Source organism: Aquarana catesbeiana, linkage group LG05 (assembly GCF_042186555.1).
Source record: "Aquarana catesbeiana isolate 2022-GZ linkage group LG05, ASM4218655v1, whole genome shotgun sequence".
In the NCBI taxonomy this organism is placed as follows: domain Eukaryota; kingdom Metazoa; phylum Chordata; class Amphibia; order Anura; family Ranidae; genus Aquarana; species Aquarana catesbeiana.
This window is the reverse complement of record NC_133328.1, coordinates 100,670,083-100,685,733: the sequence shown is the minus strand read 5'-3', so window position 1 is coordinate 100,685,733 and position 15,651 is coordinate 100,670,083. Positions and strand designations below refer to the sequence as shown.

Here is a 15,651-nt window from a genome sequence, read left to right as displayed (position 1 = left end):
GTCTCTGCTGCAGTTCCTCCAGGGTTACCTTAGGTCTCTGTGCTGCCTCTCTGATTAATGCCCTCCTTGCCCTTATTGCGATTTTTTGTACCATAAATATGTAGAAATATAAGTATCGGCCTAAACTGAGGAAAAAATTTGTTTAAAAAAAAAAAAAAATGGATATTTATTATAACAAAAAGTAAAAAATAGTGTTTTTTTTCAAACTTGTCCCTCTTCTTTTGTTTATAGCGCAAAAAATAAAAAACACAGATGTGATCAAATACCACCAAAATAATTCTCTATTTGTGGAGAAAAAATAATAAAAATTTCATTTGGGTACAGTGTTGTATGACCACGCAATTGTCATTCAAAGTGTGACAGCGCTGAAAGCTGAAAAATTAGAGTTACGTACCGGTAACGTCTTTTCCAGTAGTCTTTCAGGACAGCCACCATGAGAGATAGTCTCCTCCTCTTCCTCTTAGGAAACACTGCGCCAGCCCATAAATTCTCACTTCCCCCTGCCAGACCTCAGTATATTCCGAGATTACCTCCGGTCAGCTGGGGAGACACAAGAACACATTAATAACATACTATTCCATATCATTATCATGCTGCGTTCTGGTCTTTTGTAAGACCCCCCAAAAATTTCGGGTGGGTAACTAGGGCTGTCCTGAAAGACTACTGGAAAAGACGTTACCGGTACGTAACTCTAATTTTCCCCTTTCGTCTTTCAGGACAGCCACCATGAGAGGATAAACGAGCACTTACCAGTTTAGGGTGGGACTACCGCTTGCAATACCTTTCGCCCAAAGGCTTGCTCACTAGCCGACACCAGGTCCACTCTGTAGTGCTTTACAAAAGTGGAGTAGCTGGACCATGTTGCAGCCCTGCATATTTGCTCTGGCGTTGCTCCAGCCCTTTCTGCCTGCGAAGCTGCCATAGCTCTAGTAGAGTGTGCTCTTATACCCATTGGGATTTCTTTCCCTGCCAATGTATAGGCCTGGCCAATGGCTACTCTGAGCCATCTGGCAATAGTGCGTCGAGACGCCTTGCATCCTTTTCTGGCCCCAGAAAACAAAACAAATAAAGAGTCTGACTTTCTAAACATCTTGGTCAGCTCTAGGTATCTAAGGATACATCTCCTTACATCCAAAGAATGAAATTTTAATTCCCTTTCCCCCGAGGGGTTGGGACAAAATGAGGGTAAAACTACCTCCTGACTTCTGTGGAAACCAGAAGCAACCTTAGGTAAAAATGCTGGATCGGTCTTAAAGATGATCCGATCTGGAAAAATAACGCAAAAAGGAGGTCTAACAGATAAGGCCTCAATCTCGCTGACTCTCCTGGCAGTTGTCACTGCTACCAAAAAAACTGTTTTTAACGTAAGATCCTTTAGTAGACATTCTTCTAAAGGTTCAAAGGGGATTCCCGTCAGGCCCTGCAAAACTAACGATAGGTCCCACTTGGGAAAGGGAGGACCTTGAACCGGTCTTTGTCTAGACAGGGCCTTAAAGAATCTGACCACCCTGGGGTTGGTGGCCAGATGTTTCTCTAAATAAGCACTGAGTGCTGACACCTGACCTTTAAGGGTACTTATGGATAAACCCCTGTCTGCCCCGCACTGAAGGAATTCCAACACAGCTGTGGGACTATGTACCGCAAGGGAGCCTTCTGCACCCCATTTATTGAAACTGCCATTGGTGAACCTGTGGACAGAGGACTGGGCCCTGTGAGAGGAGATCCTCTCGAGGTGGCAGGAATAAGGGAGGTTCGACCGCTAGCTGCTTGAGTACTGAGAACCAAGCCCTCTTTGGCCAATGTGGTGCTACCAGAATCAGGGACGTGTTTTCCATCTGAAACTTCCTGAGAACTGCTGGTAATAACGCTGGGGGCGGGAAGGCATAGCAGATTCTGAAATGCCAGTCCTGGATCAATGCGTCGACCCCTCGTGCTCCCTCCCCTCTGTTTAGGGAGAAAAAACAAGGGGTTTTCGCGTTGTTTCTTGACGCGAACAGATCTACCTCTGGAGGACCCCACTTCTCTGAGATGAGATTGAAAACCTCCTGGTTGAGGATCCAGTCGCCCTCCCTCAGCTTGGATCGGCTGAGAAAGTCTGCTATCACATTCTTTTCTCCTCTCAGGTAGACTGCTGAGAGTGAGAGAGTGTGAGTCTCGGCCCAGCTCAGAATGTCTGATGCCAATGTCAGCAGTACTCCGCTCTTTGTGCCTCCCTGCTTGTTCACATAAGCTACGGCGGACGAGTTGTCCGACTGCACCTGTACATGGTGGCCCTGTAGCTCCTTTTTGAAGAACCTGAGTGCTAGCCCGATTGCCTTCAGCTCCTTCCAATTGGACGACCTTCTGAGTTCGTTTCCCTCCCAGGTGTCCTGTGCTACAAGGGAACCCAGATGCGCCCCCCAACCTCTGCCGCTTGCGTCTGTGGTTACCACCTGAGAGACTGGGATGCACCACAGACGACCCTGCGACAAGTTTGAGACCCTCCTTTATCCATGACATCCACCAGGGCCCCCATGTCCTCAAAAGCCAGGTCAGTGTGTCTGGAAACCTGGGAGAAAGCAGCATCTAACTTGGGATTTTTATTCCAGATAGATGTAGGATCATCCGAAAACGGAAATCTCCTTTTTAAGGATCTAGAAAAAAAGGATTTCCTTTCGGGATCCTGCCACTCCTTTTTGATAGTTTCAACCAGTACCTCATGAACTGGAAAAACCTTTCTCTTTTGTTCCCCCAAGCCTCTGTACATCTGGTCATGAAGGGTCAGGGGTTTCCTGTCCTCCTGAATACCGAGGGTTGTATAAATAGCCCCTAAGAGGTCCTCTACCTCCTCTAGGGATAATTTATATCTGGAGGATCTCCTGGACTCCCCGTCCTGGTCCTCCCCCTCTGAACCATCCTGGGAATCGGAGGAGGAACTATCTGGCTGTCTTAGTTCCACTCCGGAAGGCCCTGGAGCTTCCTCTGCCCTAACTGAAGCTGCAGGTTGGGCAGGAGCAGAGCCCTGCGCCTGAGGCGGGGTTGTATCCTGGGGAGCTGGACTAATGGGAGGTTGAAACCTTTCAAATAAGGCCTTGAATGAAGAAAAGGTGGACGAGAGCTCCTTAACTGAGGCTGCAAGTCCTGACTCCTGTTCAGAGTCCCTCTCCTTAACAAGGGAGTCTATGCACTCCCTACACAAGACCTTTGTCCATGCCTCCCCTAATGTGTCCCTGCAAGAGGCACACCTCCTCTTAGAGCTATGGGTAGACTTAGATTTTTCTGTAGCTTTCTGAAATACAAGAAAGGAAAAACAAACATTTTTGTCACTTTTTTTTTTTTTTTTTTTTAAAAACAAGGATACAACCCTGGGAGTGCACTAGACCCTCCTTAATCTATGGGGATCTGAGCCTCCCTCCCCTGACCACCCAGGGTGTCTGCCCCCCCATGACAGGAACCATACATGGAGGGACAATCCTAGGTAAAGAGTACTTTTCCCCAAGGCACTCTTATCTTAGGAAGGCTGGAGGTAGTGTCCGTTGGTTGAGCATCCGCTTCCGACATGACTTGCAGGTGGTTGCTACTACCGAGTCCAACGCTGCCTGTGCGCGTCCCAGACTCGTCTCCAGCCTGTGCCTGGCTTCCCTATCAGCCCTGCGACCCGGAACCGGAAGCCGTGGGTCAAAGGCCAGCCCCCCGCCCTTCCGCCGGAAATGACGTCGCCCGTCGTCCGGCCCGCCTAGTTCCAAAAAGAGAGCGGACTGTAAAGTATACAGGAAGGGCGGACGCCAGCCTGCTGCAGCCCTGTGACCGCGATAGGGAACCCCCACAGCCTGAAGCTGCGCTCAGCTAGGAAGTGGTGGCCACCGAATCGAGGGGTAAGTCCCCCCCATGCCCATAGGAAGCCCCTGCTCCCATCTACAGGCTCAAAAAAAAAACAAATAACAGCCACAGTCCCCTGACTGAAAAGCCTGGTTCCTTGCACAGTGTCTCCCCACCGGAGGAAACACTAATACTGAGGTCTGGCAGGGGGAAGTGAGAATTTATGGGCTGGCGCAGTGTTTCCTAAGAGGAAGAGGAGGAGACTATCTCTCATGGTGGCTGTCCTGAAAGACGAAAGGGGAAAATGGCTTGGGCAGGAAAGGGGTTAAAATGCACTGTATTGAGATGGTTAATTAGCCTTTTCAATTTGGCTCTAAATTTGTTCGTAGGATTCTCCTTCAGGTTTTCATAGGTCTCACTATCCCCCACTAATCTATCCAATTCTTCCAATTAATCAATTAATCCAATTAACCCCCCCCCCCCTTTATCAGCTGATCTGATCACTATGCCCTCTTTCTTTTCTGTTAGGGGCTGGGCTCAGCCCTTCCCCCTCTGAGCTGGCTGCTCAGCTGTTGGCCAATTGCCAGCTCCTATCTCTCCACAAGTACTCAGCTGTTGATGATATCCTGCTAGTCAGTCCTGCCTACTTAAGCCATCCAGCCCAGAGGATCTCTGCCATCGCCTTAATCGACATCACAGAGACACTCTCCTGCATTCCTGTTAAAAGACTTGCTTGGCTGACATCCTTTCTGACTCCAGATCCTGCTTGCTGTTTTACTACGCTCATCTCCAGCTCCCTGATGTTTGGCTTGTCTGACTATCCGTTCCGGTACCTGAACTCTGGCTTTGTTTTGACTACGTTTGTTCTATTTATTTTTATTATTAAACAAGTATGATTTAACTGTACATCTGTATTGGTCTGATTTCACGGTTTCTGACATTTTCTAACATCTCTGGGCCTCTTTCTAGGTCCATTTTCCGTCTACTTGGATGAACATCCAGTTTGTCCAAATCTTGCTCAACCAAAGACTTGAACACCTCAACAAAATGATTGTTAGTGATTTTAGGATTAAAAATTTAATCATTTTTAGAGAGGTATGCTGATACTCCTCTATGGGTTGGTCCGCTGATGGGCTATTCTTCGCATAAAACTTTTTAATACTAATTTTTCTTAAAGATTTCTGGAACTCAATAAAAACATCAAATTTGTTTAGATTCCTGTCTAAAGCATATTTAAGACCAAATCCTAAAACATTGAGCTCATCTGCTAAAAAAAATAGCATCGCTCAAGTTGGAAATTCCTTCCATTATGTTTCTCTTTTTCTTTTTGCCGCCTCTACATCCTCTCATCCTTCTCTTCTTTCTCCATCTAGTTATGGTGTGTTTTCAAAGGGTTCCTTTACATTTTTTGAGCAGTGTATTATTTATTTATTTATTAAAATTAATTATTAAAATGATTAACATACGCAGTCTTACCCGAAGGCCTCGATTTACATGTTTAGTTTTAACAACATGGTCTTTCTATAGATGACCGATCAGCCAATGTACAAATATCTCCTAATGATATGAATGCTGCTTCATGAAACGTATCAAGATGTACGATGCGGACTAATCATCTTTCTTTTGGCCTATATTATTATACAGGCTTTATATAGCGCCAACAGTTTTCGCAGCATTTTACAATGCAAGGGCAGACAGTACAGTTACAATACAATTATATACAGGAGGAATCAGAGGACCCTGCTCATTAGAGCTTATATGTTGTTTCATAGTATTTTAGCATTGAGAATCACCAATCTATGGACCATTGGTAAAATGTATTTATGCCATATGTGTCAAATAAAAATTGTATGAATTTAATCAAACTATGTTTTTGTGAATGGCATACCTCAGTGCAATAAGGTACAGTGAAAATCTCCTAAACATGTATTGTTTAGGGATATTCACTTTTGTGCCGGTTGGTGACTTCACTGGCGCATGGGCACTGTGGTCTGAATGGATGGCACACTGGAGTATGCCGTCCATTGAAATCGCTTCGCGGCGACGTTTGCACGCATGCGCGGGAGTGACATTATCACAGCCTGGTCATTCAAATGACCTGAGAGCGTGAACCCGTGAAGAGAGCGTGAAGACCAGATTAAGGTGCAAGTGCTGACAGCGCGCACCTGGAGGTCCTCATTTTAAGGTAGGTCTATTATAATGTACTAGTGCTAGCACCGGCTGGGGGCCCACATTTATTTTTTTTTTGGAATTTACTTCTGCTTTAACCATACTGATCAAAAGCTGGTCATCATAAAAACAACCTGGGCAGTGTTATATTTTTGTCCCTATCCATGTAACTGCCACTTTTATTAGACTGCTTGGCCTGCAAAAAGGATGTTGAAAAAGAACTGCGATTGGAGGAGGAGAGTTCATGTTGTAAAACCTGCCCCTCCTCTCCCCTCTCTATTCACAGAATGCCTTGTATTCTATGAAACCGATACAAGCTTTTTTATGAATGGATGAGGAGAAAGGGGTATGATTTTTATACTATGCAGCAGCCATCCACACACAGCATACATATTTTAGGGCCATCTTACTTGGCTGGTACAGTATCAGAAATTCTCCTATTTTTAACTCAGAGTTCAGTTTTACAGTATAACTAAAGGCAAGTCTTCTTTAATAGTTCTGGAAAATGGTGGAGAGGGATTAAAACACCTGTCAGGTTTTCACTGCTGTCTGTGCCCCCGTTAGAGAGATTAACCCTCTATGTTTGTTCCGCTTATCATTATCATTGAGAATAAATGTTAAAGTGGAAGTTCATGCTAAACCTGCTCTCTGTCACATTCTAAACCTAATCTATCTAACCTTGTAAAGCAAAAATCGTTATACTTACCTATTCTGCAGCCGATCCGGTCCGGTCCCAGCATCAGCTGTCAGTGGTGGCTTCAGTGTGGAGGCGGGTGCAGGAGAGGCAGCCAACAACGGAAGCCCCATAGTAAATCTATGGGTGACATCACTTCCCAGCTGTTGTCGGTCCTCTTCTGCACACAGCTTCCGCCACTGAAACCAGACAGGATCGGCTGCAGAGTAGGCAAGTACAGCAATTTTATAGCGGGTTAGAAAGATTAAGTTTAGAATGTGGCAGAGAACAGGTTTAGCTTTAGTTAGGTTTTGCCTGGACTTACAAAAAATTCCAAAATTGGGTTCTCACCAGAACAAGAAGAAAGGGTAAATCTTTCAATGGTCACATTTGGTGACCCCAGGAATTCATTCACTTTTGAGGGATCTACTCATACTTCCTATTTTGCCTGTGGAACAGAAAGTGAAGGAAAATCTCCCCAACAGGACATATATGGCAACAAAAAAATGTGTGTGGGGTTATAACTCTCCATAACTCAATCGAAAATGAGAAGAAAAAAAAGTTTTTCCTTTAGTTCAACGTTACAGAATGTTTGAAGGTGAGTCAACATCTACATCAAACTAAATAAAACAAAGTGAATATCAGTTATACGCTTTGTCAGTATTAATTATGCCCCCTGGTGATATATACAGCCAAGAATTTACCAGCAGGTGCCTGGCTTAACAGGAAATTCTACCTTTTCATGGAAAGAAGTGATTAGCCACAGCTCCATTTCCAGGTTTGTCCCTCTCTTCTCAGCCCCAATAAATTGCAAGAGGTTTTCATGTTTCATGCCAGGGGTGGTAAATATTTCTCTCTCACTCTGCCAGGACTGCTTATCCTAAAAAAAACAAAAAAAAAAACAAAAAAAAAAAAAACATGTTTTAATATATTTTAATATAAGAATGTGAAAAACAAGCTGTTGTCAATGAGACAGTGAATAATGCCAGCCATGGACAGCTATCAATCTTACACTGGAATATAGACAACGGACCTGCAGAATCTCCCAGAAAATTTCACCTTCATGATTCTTGGTCACATCACTTTGATACTCGAATTCACAAGCATGTAGACGTTAGCAATATGCCACCAACATAAAATCTAACAGAAACTGAGTGTGTGCATTTCGGATCCTTGTGAATAGAATTTGAAAAATGCTGGCTTGCAGCTTTCATTACAAAATATAATAATTCACTTTATGATGGAAAAAAAGCTACATACTTCTAAAGATAAACATTGCTAAAATCCTTTTTTATTTTTATGTGCTTTTTCTTAAGTGCATTCATATGGCTTTTTATCAGTATGAGATCACAGAGGGCAATAATATGCAGAGTAATGGAAGCAAGGACATGACTCTTACCCTATTTTAGAAGAGGGTTATGGGGTGACCTTTATCTAGGTTAGCATTAACATTTCTTAGGAACCATGTCATTATATGTAGAAATCTCTGGTGAAAAAAATCGCCATTAAAGTAAATCCTAATGCGTTTTTAAAAAACAGACAAACATTGACACTACAATCCCAATTCCAAAAAAGTTGGAGCGCTGTGTAAAATCTACATACAAACAGAATGCAAATCTCATAAATCCATCTTTTTTTTCCAATAGAAAACATATCAAATGCTTAAAATGAGAAAATGTACCATTTTAAGAAATAAGGTAATTTTGAAATGAATGGCACCAACACAATGAAAAAAAAGTTGGGGCAGGGCAACAAAAAGCTGGTATTAAGGAAATGCTAGAAGAACATTTTGCAACTAATTATGTTAATTGAGAACAAGTTAGCAACATGATTGGCTATAAAAAAAAGCATCTTAGAGAGCCAGAGTGCCTCAGAAGTAAAGCTGGGCAAAGGTTCACCAGTCTGTGAAAAGCTGTATCTAAAATTGTCGAACAATTTCAGAATAATGTTCTTCAAAGTAAAATTGCAAAGACTTAAAATATATCTGCAGTACATAATATCAAAAGATTTGGAGAAATCTCTGTGCGCAAGAGACAAGGCAAAAACACAATATTGGATGCCAGTGATCTTTGGGGCCTCAGATAGCACTGCATTAAATCAGGTATGATTCTGTGATGGACATCACTGCATGGGCACAGGAACACTTTAAAAAAATCCCTGTCTCTATGCAAGTTAACACTCTATATCAAAGAAGCCATATCTGAACTAAATCTGGAAACACCACCATCTTCTCTGGGCCAGAGCTCAAAGTTGAAAAGGAACTTCAGACAAATTGAAAATTTGACATTTTTTTTGAAAACCATAGACATTGGGTACTCCAGAGTAAGGCCCCTTTCACACTGAGGCGGTTTGCAGGCGGTATTGCGCTAAAAATACCGCCTGCAAACCGCCCCTAAACAGCCTCCGCTGTTTGTTCAGTGTGAAAGCCCGAGGGCTTTCACACTGAAGCGGTGCGCTGGCAGGACGGTGAAAAAAGTCCTGCAAACCGCTTCTTTGGAGCGGTGAAGGAGCGGTGTATTCACCGCTCCTAAACCGCTCCTGCCCATTGACATCAATTCGGACAGCGCGGCTATAGCGCGGCTATAGCCGCGCTGTACGAGGGATTTTAACCCTTTTTCGGCCGCCAGCGGGGGTTAAAACCGAATACCGCTGCAAGAATGACGGTACAGCAGCGCTAAAAATAGCGCTGTTGTACCGCCGACGCCCCCACCGCCCCAGTGTGAAAGGGGCCTTAAGGGAGGGGTCTTTCCAGCATGTTATCAGTGCTCAGTTCAAAAGCCTGCATCTCTGAAGGTTGAGATGCATCAATGCTTATGGAATGGGCAGCTTGCACATCTGGAAAGGCACCATTTAATGCTAAAAGGTATATCCAGGGTTTAGAGCAGCATATGCTCCGATCCAGAGGACGTCTTTTTAAGGCCTTGCGTATTTTGGCAAGACAATGCTAAACCTCATACTGCATCTATGACAACTACATGGCTTTGTAGTAGAAGAGTACTGGTGATTAACTGGCCTGCCTGCAGTCCAGATATTGAAACAAAATATACAACAAAGACAACCCAGGTCTACTGAACAGTTAGAATCCTATTATTTGGCAATGGGCCAACATTCCTCTCCCAAAACTTTAGCAACTGGTCTCCTCGGTTCCCTGATGTTTACAGACAGTTGTTAAAAGAAGAGGCGATGCTACATGGTAAACATGGCCCTGTACCAACTTTTTTGAGGCATGTTACTACCAACAATTTCCATATTACTTTTTTTTTTTTCTTCAAATGGTAAATTTTTTCAAACATTTCTATTGTGATTAAATAAGTGTTTATGGTATTTGGAAAACATTGCATTCTGTTTTTATGTAGATTTTACACAGCATCCCAACTTTTTTTGAATTGGGGTTGTATCGAGCGCATTAGGCAGCCCTGCCACTCCAAACCACTTCTGAAGCCCCTAAAAATCACCCAACCCAAATTGGCAATGCTTGGGCCTGGTGACAAATAGCTCAGGCACAGCAATGTGGGACATAAGAGGTAGTGTGGATGTGTGTTACAGTTCCAATGATGGATGGGATTGCAGTTTTGTAAAAAGGTACTTAAGTGGGTCTAGTATACAGTGTCAATGTTGCTTTGCTTTTTTCAAAGTTATTACGGCTTTTCTTTGCAGTTACTTGTTCGATAACGAACTGTAAAACAAATTACTCAAAAAGGGAAAAAAACAGCACGTTTCAAGCATCTAAACAGCACTTTGCACATCAAACTTCTTCAGCACTGAGCTTTCAAAATATTTTCAGCATTAGAACACAATCTTGACTTAATGAGCACAAACCCAATCAAGCTTTTCTTTGGCTACAAAGATTGGGTTTGTACACTTCTCCAGAATTGTTCTTGTAACTTTTTTTGTATAATTTTTTTCTTCTTAGCCCCTTCTTCGAAGAGCCTTTTAGTGAGTGAAGAAAATTAGGTTCCTACCCAAATTTCCTTTGCTGTTATTTTATTTAACTTAGAACTAGAGAACCTTACAAAAGGAATCAATGGTGAATTTTCCTGATCCGAATGCGAATGAGCCCTCAGAACAGAACGGTGTACAATGAGAGTGCTCGATTACTGATTTACAGGGCACTGCCAGCTTTCACCTCCTGTGTGTGTGCTGGTGAGGAGCCAAGTGAGGGTCACAGCTTAGTCTGTACAGTGTTTAGTGCACACAATGCCATGGACGGGAGACTTCAATTTTAATGGTAATGAAAGCAGAAAAATCAAGTGATTTTTCTCCAAATTAGCGTATCCCTTTTGCCCCTCGAATTCTTGGGTAGTAATGTCATGCAGACAAAACAAAACTGTACATTTAAAAGGCTATTTGTCTAATTATGTCACAATGTCTCCATGTACTGCAATTTGCATTAAAGCAACACCTTCAGCAAAATATGAAGAGCCATATGTATCACTGCATGGAGTATTTTCCTTGTTACGTCGACTAATGAGTGTCTTATTTTGAGACATCGCATATCTCCTAGGACATCATACACCACGGTTGGCTCTAGAACTAAAGCTTTTGAACATCCTCCAACATGACCTAGTGTTTACAGTAAAAGTACCCTGCTTCTGAATTTCTCTCTGTTTTAGATTACAAGGAAATCCTTCAGCAGAGTTCAAGGACTAAGCCTAGGGAAATTTAATCAGAAGGGCCAAGAGGAGTTCAGGAACAGCTGTAGTACATGGTAAGGTTCCTAAAGAAGACTTATTTGCTGATATTTTACATGCCTAAAAATCTGTAATTTATATTACTTAATTCAAGACCAGACAATTGCATCCTGACTTGTATGGTTCTCTGGACATATCTGCATGAATATATTCAAGCAAATCAAAGTATAATATATTCACCTGGTTTGCAAATTGATTTGATAATCTTTAAGATGGTATTATTATACAGGATTTATATAGCGCCAACAAGTTTGTGCATCGCTTTACAACGTGAGGGCAGACAGTAGAGTTACAATACAATTAAATACAGGAGGAATCTGAGGGCCCAGCTGGTTAGAGCTTACAATCTAAAAAGGGAGGGTCAAGTGATACAAAAGGTAATAAACTATGGGGGATGAGCTGATGGATAAAATAAAAGTAAAGCTATTAGATAGGCAAGATAGGCTTTTCTAAGGAGACAGATTGGGGTAGAGAATTCCATAGGGTGGGAGAGGCTCGGGAAAAGTCCTGGAGGCAAGTATGGGAGGAGGTGACAAAGGGGCTAGGGAGCAGATAGTCTTCGGAGGAATGAAGAGAAGGATGGCTTTTTAAGTTGTTTTTAGTATTTTTAATTTATTCGTTGGGTGAGTGGAAGCCAGTGGAGGGATTGGCAGAGGGGTGGCAGACACTGAACAGTTGGTAAGGTGGATGAGTCTGGCAGCAGCATTCATGGTGGACTGAAGAGGACATCGCCTATGTAGAGGTAAGCCAATGAGGGGGGCGTTGTGGAAGTTGAGGCAAGAGATGACCAGGGGGTGAACTAGGAGCTTTGAGATATTATTGGTTAGGAAGGGGCGTATTTTGGAGATGTTGCGTAGCTTGAGGCAGCAAGCTTTGGACAGTGATTGGATGTGGATATTCTTTGGAAACCTTATTGTGTGACACTCATATTAGGAGAAAAATGGCAGTTTCTATCGCTGGTGCCCTCTCAAAAGGTTGATTAACTGGCTATCGAGTTGATCAGGTGGCATGTATGAAGGACTCAAATGATTAACATGACCGCCTGCAACTAGCATTTTTAGGAGCTCAACAGTGCTTACACATTTATCTCTCTCATGACAGGTTCAAGGCCTTGGTGACTTTGGTGCATTTTGCCATGTGTTCTAAGCGATGGATGGAATAATCAAGAATGAAATGCATAGCATAGTCACTTATCAGGTGTTCAGGGGGCAATCATGCCACCTCCTGAATGCCTGTGTTCTTTATTTTTTCCTGTAATTACAGTGCCTTGAAAAAGTATTCCTACCCCTTGAAATTTTCCAAATTTTGTCATGTTACAACGAAAAACGTAAATGTATTTTACTGGGATTTTCTGTGATAGACCAACACAAAGTAGCACATAATTGGAAAGAAAGTGATAAAAGGTTTTCAACATTTTTTACAAATAAATATGTGAAAAGTGTGGGGTGCATTTGTATTCTGCCCCCTGAGTCAATACTTTGTAGAACCACCTTTCACTGCAATTACAGCTGAAAGTCTTTTTGGGGATGTTTCTACCAGCTTTGCACATCTGGAGTGACATTTTTGCTTATTCTTCTTTGAAAAATAGCTCAAGTCTGTGAACAGCAATTTTCACATCTTGCCACAGATTCTCAATTGGATTCAGGCCTGGACTTTGACTGGGCCATTCTAACACATGAATATTTAAACCATTCCATTGTAGCTCTGCCTGTATGTTTAGAGTCCTTGTCCTGCTGGAAGGTGAATCTCCTCCCCAGTCTCAAGTCATTTGCAGACTCTAACAGGTTTTGTTCTAGGATTGCTCTGTATCTGGCTCCATCCATCTTCCCATCAACTCTGACCAGCTTCCCTGTCCCTGCTGAAGAAAAGTATCCCCACAACATGATGCTGCCACCACCATGTTTCACAGTGGGGATGGTGTGTTCAGGGTGATGTGCAGTGTTAGTTTTCTGCCACACATAGCGTTTTGTTTTTAGGCCAAAAAGTTCAATTTTGGTCTCATCTGACCACAGCACATTCTTCCACATGTTTGCTGTGTCCCTCACATAGCTTCTCGCAAACTGCAACTTCTTATGGCTTTCTTTCAGCAATGGCTTTTTTCTTGCCACTCTTCCATAAACGCCAGACTTGTGGCGTGCACAACTAATAGTTGTCCTGTGGACAGATTCTCCCACCTGAGCTGTGGATCTCTGCAGCTCCTCCACAGTTACCATGGGCCTCTTGGCTGCTTCTCTGACTAATGCTCTCCTTGCCCGGCCTGTCGGTTTAGGTGGGCGGCCGTGTCTTGGTAGGGCTGCAGTTGTGCTATACTCTTTCCATTATCCAAGTGCTCTGTGAGATATTCAAAGCTTGGAATTTTTATAACCTAACCCTGCTTTAAACGTCTCCACAACTTTATCCCTGACCTTTCTGGTGTGCTCCTTGGTCTTCATGAGGCTGTTTGTTCACTAAGGTTCTCTAGGAAAACTCTATTTTCTATTAGATGACTTCTGAAGGCAATTGGTTTCACTAGATTTTAGTTAGGAGTATCAGAGTAAAGGGGGCTGAGTACAAATGCACGCCACACTATTCACATATTTATTTGTAAAAAAATTTGGAAAACATTTTTCATTTTCCTTCCGCTTCACAATTATTTGCCACTTTGTGTTGGTCTATCACATAAAATCCCAATAAAATACATTTACGTATTTGGTTGTAACATGAAAAAACGTGGAAAATTTCAAGGGGGGTATGAATACTTTTTCAAGGCCCTGTATCAATGGGATTAATGCTGCACAAACACGAGCCATCCATTTGTCTTGCAATTGTGGCATGTACCCATTGAATGAGTGACTTTGACATGCAGCGTCAGCAGTCAACTCAACATGCTGCACAAATTTTAAATCTGGTGGGAGGTAATGCAGCTGCAGAATGTGCACAGCCCCCTCTGGCTGTATAGAAGGATTTAGTTAGGCGGTCAAGAATCCACTGAGGCCCAATTGCCTGTTTTTACCACCCCCATAAGAAAGAAGCCTAAGGCTTGTACACATAGGCTTCAAACTGTATACAACCAATGCATACCGTTACAAAGCATTTTTTCAAGACAAACTAGCAGTCAAGGTAAAAGAGAAAGAAAAAAAAAGAAAAAAGAAAAAGGAGGAGCAAAGTTTCCTATAATTTGTAGCTTGGTGAATATTATTTGTTCTTCTTTAATCTTGCTTAAGAAATAGGCCTTTTTATGTACATCAGCCCTAAAGCAAATGTATGCAAAGTTTATCATGAAAACAATTCACAAAACGATTTCAGGACTCTTTAACCAAAGCATTATCTACACAATTAGGTATATAATGCTGATACGGCATAACAATTCTATATTTTGGGATTATCTTTATGTGGAGTAAAGAACAGCAGAAGCAACTGAGAGCAGAAAAAGAAGGAGGGGGAGATGGACTATTAATAAAACTCCACTTCTTAGATCTGAATAAATGAAAATTCAAACACGTAATAACTCATTTGCCTTCATTTGTAGAATTCCAAGTCGCCTTTTCAGTCCCAATTTTCATTACTAAACATTTCAATGTTTTCTTTGTTGTCTAAATCCGTGGAAAATGGCCATGTATTTGTATTATAGCAATAAGTAGTTTCTTTATTCTAAAACACAATGTACATAAGCTGCGGATTTTTATGCGAGCCTGACCCTGGAGAGTTTGTCGTCTCCACCGGGCTGAAATTTTCTGCCTGCTCAACACAATGGTTGAAAAGAGCCAGTCCCTGGAGCTCAAAGTACAGTGGCTCAGTAATGAAAATAAAATTAAGGAAGTCCTGGGGATTGCAGTGTCACACAGATTAATGTTCAAATCACCAGGAGCTAGGAATCTAAACGTCTTGCAATTAGGAAAAGCAGACTTCTTGCTGGGAAGTTACCAAACCGCTTTCTTAAGGTCTCACACGCTTTTCCTGCAGTACATCAATTGTACTGGAAAATTCATCAGCAACAACGAAAAGAAGACACTTCTGATGAAAGTTTGAATTTCAAGGACTAACTTTACCAACCAAAGACAGAGTATGTGGTGCACACTTTAATAAAGACCTAGAAAATGCTGAAAGCGTCCAAATATTTTCAGAGAATTTTAAGCTGAAAAACGAATGTTAAAGCTGAATTCCACATAAAAAAAAAAAAATTAATAAGAGAGCTTTTTAACCTACCAAAAGTAATTGTATTTCTGCCAATCCAATTCTGAGATCTACCCAGCTTTGCCTCAACCACAGCTTTGTCTAGCACACAGGGGTCTCCAAACTTTCTAAACAAAGGGCCAGTTTATTGTTCTTCAAGCTTTCGGG

The 15,651-nt window shown here is 42.3% G+C and overlaps 1 protein-coding gene across 1 annotated transcript in view; it reads right to left on the bottom strand.

The window, feature by feature from the left end:
* ACVR2B (activin A receptor type 2B) overlaps positions 1 to 15,651 on the bottom strand; it is a 279,211-nt gene that overhangs the window by 47,078 nt on the left and 216,482 nt on the right. The window contains exon 6 of the mRNA XM_073632740.1: positions 7,377 to 7,520. Within this exon, the coding sequence (XP_073488841.1) occupies positions 7,377 to 7,520 (144 nt within the window). The remainder of the gene's footprint in view (positions 1 to 7,376; positions 7,521 to 15,651) is intronic.